The 4,560-nt window shown below is 66.0% G+C and overlaps 1 protein-coding gene across 1 annotated transcript; it reads left to right on the forward strand.

The window, feature by feature from the left end:
- The first annotated feature begins 40 nt into the window (after window positions 1-40).
- LMF2 (lipase maturation factor 2) lies at window positions 41-4,260 on the forward strand. Its single transcript, XM_008573752.1, has 14 exons — window positions 41-159; window positions 514-767; window positions 900-928; window positions 1,060-1,277; window positions 1,351-1,529; window positions 1,785-1,926; window positions 2,088-2,222; window positions 2,293-2,398; window positions 2,474-2,570; window positions 2,645-2,827; window positions 2,906-3,074; window positions 3,162-3,273; window positions 3,347-3,443; window positions 3,531-4,260. The coding sequence occupies exons 1-14, from the start codon at window positions 66-68 to the stop codon at window positions 3,828-3,830; spliced, it is 2,115 nt and encodes a 704-aa protein (XP_008571974.1). The 5' UTR covers window positions 41-65; the 3' UTR covers window positions 3,831-4,260.
- Window positions 4,261-4,560: the final 300 nt, after the last annotated feature.

Below are 4,560 nucleotides of genomic sequence, written 5' to 3' on the forward strand. Positions count from 1 at the left end.
GGGGGGGGGGGGGGGCGGAGCCGACCGCGGGACCGGGCTCCGCTCCAGCCGGCCGCGTAGCGGACATGGCGGGCTCCTGGTTCCCGCGGCGGCTCTTCCTCCAGGGCGTGGCCGCCGCCTTCATGTTCGCCTTCGCCTCCCTCTACACGCAGATCCCGGGTGAGGGCGCCGAGGGTGGGACACCCACACCCGCCACGCGCTTGGGACACTCATGCCGTCTGGGGCCGGGAGTGAGGTCCAGGCCTTGACGCGTGGGGCAGGGGCGGCGTTTCGTGTCCTGAGGCCCGGGGGTGAGGGGACAGGAAGGTGTGCAGTGGCCTGTTTCCCGTAGGGGTCCAGGTTCTGACCTGGGGCGGGGGGCAGAACCCCGAGGGGGTGGGAGAGACACTTCAGTCCAGACCTGGTGGGGCAGGTGAGTGGGCGTCAGCGGGTTCTGACCTGGGGCGGAGGGTCTGGAGGGACTGCAGGCCCTGACCCGGGGAGTCTGGGGCAATGCTGACGCGCCCCCCACAGGCCTCTATGGCCCCGACGGCATCCTACCCGCACGGAGGACGCTGAGGCCTCAGGGCAAGGGGCGCTGGCAGCAGCTGTGGGAGACACCGACGCTGCTGTGGGAGGCGCCGAGGCTGGGGCTGGACACAGCACAGGGCCTGGAGCTGCTGAGCCTGCTGGCCACCCTGCTGGCCCTGGGTGCCCTGCTGCTGCGTCCGCTGCGCCACCGGCTCGTCTACCTGCTGCTCTGGGCCGCCTACCTGTCGGCCTGCCAGGCAAGTGGGACTGCCTGCTGCCCCCCGTACAGCACTGGGACCCTTGCTGCCAGCTCGCTCCTGCCCCCACATGCCACCTTACCGACTCCACAGACCCACACCCCTGCTCCCTGACAGCCCTTCTCCCTGCAGGTGGGCCAGGTGTTCCTGTATTTCCAGTGGTGAGTGCCTGCTGGGCATGGGGCTACAGGAGGCTGGTTGGGGCGTGGTGTATACCTCTCTCAGGAGGACCCACTGAGGGGAGCAGCCTTGATGTGGAGGGGGCCCTTTGTGCTATTTCCTCTCCCCATAGGGATTCCCTGCTGCTGGAGACTGGCTTCCTGGCCGTGCTGGTGGCCCCACTGAGGCAGCCCCCCCACCGCAAGCAGGCCCCCCAGGGTGGGCAGACAGGGGCCTCACCCCATGAAGGCCTCCCTTTCTGGCTCGTGCGCTGGCTGCTGTTTCGCCTCATGTTCGCCTCGGGCGTGGTCAAGCTGACCAGCCACTGCCCCGCGTGGTGGGGGCTCACTGGTGAGGGTCTGAGCCTGGACCTGGGGCGGTTGGGGGCTCTGCCCAGACCTGACCACCCGCCCGTTGCCTGCAGCCCTCACCTACCACTACGAGACACAGTGCCTGCCCACACCCACCGCCTGGCTCGCCCACCACCTGCCTGTCTGGCTGCACAAGCTCAGCGTGGTGGCCACCTTCATCATCGAGATCGCTGTGCCCCCTCTGTTCTTCGCCCCCATTCGCCGCCTGCGTCTGGCCGCCTTCTACTCCCAGGTGGGTGGGGGCCTCAGCCATCAGGGGACAGACAGGGCTAGGCCTTCTTCAGCATTGTCCGTTGAGTCCCATTGGGGACAGGCAGCTCTTGGAGACAGGCGGCTGCTGCTGTCATAGGCAGAGTGATGTATTACTCAGGGCGTGGAGGTGAGTGTCTGCCAGGTGGGGCTGCAGCCACGGAGGATGTTGGTCTGGAAGTCAGCAGGGCCCAGGAGGGGTCGGCCTTCAGAGCTCTGAATGTAGGTCATCCACCAGGTGCTGTTGCAAGTCCTGATCATCATCACTGGCAACTATAATTTCTTCAACCTGCTCACACTGGTGCTCACCACATCTCTTCTGGATGACCAGCACCTGGCCGCTGAGCCTAGCCACGGCCGCCCCAAGAAGATGCCCACCTGTGAGTCTCAGTCTGTCCCGGACAGCCAGCATCCTCACCTCCACTGCATACCCAAGGGTGTCTCCATCCCTCCAACACTTCCCAAATGGCCCCTGCTCTAGCTCCACCCCAGCCCCCTGGCTGCGGACCCTCAGCTGACCCACAACTGTCCTGACCCACAGCCTGGCCCAAGGCCCTACTGGCTGCACTATCCCTGCTGCTAGAACTGGCCATCTATGGACTGCTGGCCTTTGGCACTGTGCACTACTTTGGCCTGGAGGTCGACTGGCAGCAACGCACCGTTCTCTCCAGAACCAGTGAGTGTTGGCTGGGGGGCCATAGGGCAAAGGCCAGACCACCCCTCCTCACATGCCGCTCCTTTGGCAGCGTTCACCTACCACCAGTTCTCCCAGTGGCTGAAGACGGTGACCCTGCCCACCATCTGGCTGGGTGTGGCTTCCCTTACCTGGGAGCTGCTGACGGCCCTCTGGAGGTACATGGCCCAATGGGGGGGGGGGAGCAGAGCTGTGCAAGGCAGTCCTGACCACACTTGGGTCCCCTGCCCCAGGTGGACCCAGGTACAGGGATGGCTGCGGAAGCTCTGCACTGCGGTCCAGTTGTCCTTCTTCAGCACTGCCACAGTGGCCTTGTTCATGATCAGCCTGGTGGGTAGCGCTGCGAGGCGGATGGTGGGAGGGGGCTGGAGGGGCAGCACTGAGCTCTACCCACCCGCCTTCAGGTGCCCTACTCCTACATGGAGCCCGGGACCCACGGGCGCCTCTGGACGGGGGCCCACCGCCTGTTTGGTGCGGTGGAGCACCTGCAGCTGGCCAACTCCTACGGCCTCTTCCGCCGGATGACTGGGCTGGGTGGGCGGCCTGAGGTGGTGCTGGAGGGCAGCTACGATGGACACCACTGGACGGTGAGCCCTGCCGCTGGGGTGGGGGGCTGGCCGGGATCCAGGTCCAGCTGGCCCAGCTGACTGCAGCTCGCCTGGTAGGAGATCGAGTTCATGTACAAGCCCGGGAACGTGAGCAGGCCACCCCCCGTCGTGGCGCCCCACCAGCCGCGCCTTGCTTGGCAGATGTGGTTCGCAGCCCTGGGCCCACACACGCACAGCCCCTGGTTCACTAGCCTGGTCCTCCGCCTGCTGCAGGGCCAGGAGCCGGGTGAGGCGCGTCGTGGGCGGGGCTGAGGGAGGGGCACTGCGGAGGGCGAGGTCGCGCACACGTGCTGAGCCCCCTCCCCCGCCGCAGTGATCCGCCTGATCCAGAGCCAGGTCGACAGGTATCCCTTCCACAAGCAGCCGCCTACGTACGTCCGGGCCCAGCGCTACAAGTACTGGTTTTCACAGCCAGGGGAGCAGGGGTAAGTCCGGGGCGCTGGCCAGGGTGCAGGGGGCTGGGGTCGCCTGCGCACTGAACCTCCAGTCCTGTTGCAGCAGGTGGTGGCGGCGCCAGTGGGTGGAGGAATTTTTCCCGCCTGTGTCCTTGGGGGACCCGACGCTGGAGACGCTGCTCAGGCAGTTTGGGCTTCAGGTACGAGGGTGTCAACCCGGTCAGGGGAGGTGTCAGGTGACCGCCGCCTGCAGGGTGAACCCTGTCTTCTCAATCCTGCCCCCACAGGACAAGAGCTTACCCCGCGCCCGCAGCTCCAGCAGCACAGTGGCCCAGGCCCTCCACTGGGTGAGGACTCAGCTCTCTCACTTGGAGGCCCCCCCCTTACTCTGGGGGCTCCTTGTGGCAGTGGGAGCTGTCAGAGTCGTGCAGGCCCTGCTGGCCCCCCGGTCTCTCCAGTCCCCACCCATCAAGGGCGGGAAGCACAGGCCAGCCCCCAAGAAGGACTCACGAGCTACCTGTGCACAGGCCACCCCAGCCCTGGACAGCTGTAACAGCCATTCCCGGACCCCCTGGCGGGAAAAGTAGCTGCGTCCCATCAGCCACATGTCTCAATTGGGTCAGGGTCCTGGCATGGCTCTGGCCTCCTGCAGCACGACACAGCCCAGCCACCGTGCCTTAGCTGACCCTGCTGGGGCAGACGCACTTTGGGGTGCTGCCCTCTGAGGATTGCTGGGTGCTGCTTGGAGGGTCCACTGGTCCCCCCCACGCCAACCGCGTCCCTCCCCAGGTTCCTACCCCCTCTTCCTCCACAGTTGGCCCAGGAGGTGGGCACGTTATAGTCAGGACCATGGAAGGCCTTCCCCCGAGTCTGGAGCCCCCGACCCCATCCCCTGTGGTGGAGGCGATGAGGCTGACTCCCTGAGGAGGAAAGGCGGTCACCTGTCAGGTCGTCTCCACACTAGCTTCTCCTGTCTTTGGGGTCTGTGCACCAATAAAGGCGTCGTTTGTGCTTGGCCATGTGCCTGACGTTTCCTTCCCGCTGGGGAGGCCTGAGGACAGAGGGGCCTCCCCTGCCTCAGCAGCAGACGCAGTCCAGAGCGCTGTCAGGCTCATCACTGGCTCAGTGCCCCCCGCGGTCCTCCGTGTTCTCCATGGAGTGGATGCAAGTGGACGTGGCCGCCGCACCCATCACGGAACTGTCCGTCCTTCCTGCCCCCACTTCCTGGCCTCAGGAAAGTTCACAAGGGTCAGAGTAGGCAGGCGGTGAAGGAGAGACTGCGAGGTGGGCAGGTGGGGGAAGGGGAGAAAAGCATCT

This window comes from Galeopterus variegatus, unplaced genomic scaffold (genome assembly GCF_000696425.1).
Source record: "Galeopterus variegatus unplaced genomic scaffold, G_variegatus-3.0.2 Scaffold960, whole genome shotgun sequence".
Classification (NCBI taxonomy): Eukaryota; Metazoa; Chordata; class Mammalia; order Dermoptera; family Cynocephalidae; genus Galeopterus; species Galeopterus variegatus.

What these genes read in the sequence shown, in the direction of transcription:
- LMF2 (XM_008573752.1), top strand. Translation starts at nt 66, where the DNA reads ATGGCGGGCTCCTGGTTCCCGCGGCGGCTCTTCCTCCAGGGCGTGGCC. An exon ending in CCTCTACACGCAGATCCCGG is followed by an intron (nt 160 to 513) that starts GTGAGGGCGCCG and finishes CGCCCCCCACAG; the next exon opens with GCCTCTATGGCCCCGACGGC. An exon ending in CCTTGTTCATGATCAGCCTG is followed by an intron (nt 2,571 to 2,644) that starts GTGGGTAGCGCT and finishes ACCCGCCTTCAG; the next exon opens with GTGCCCTACTCCTACATGGA.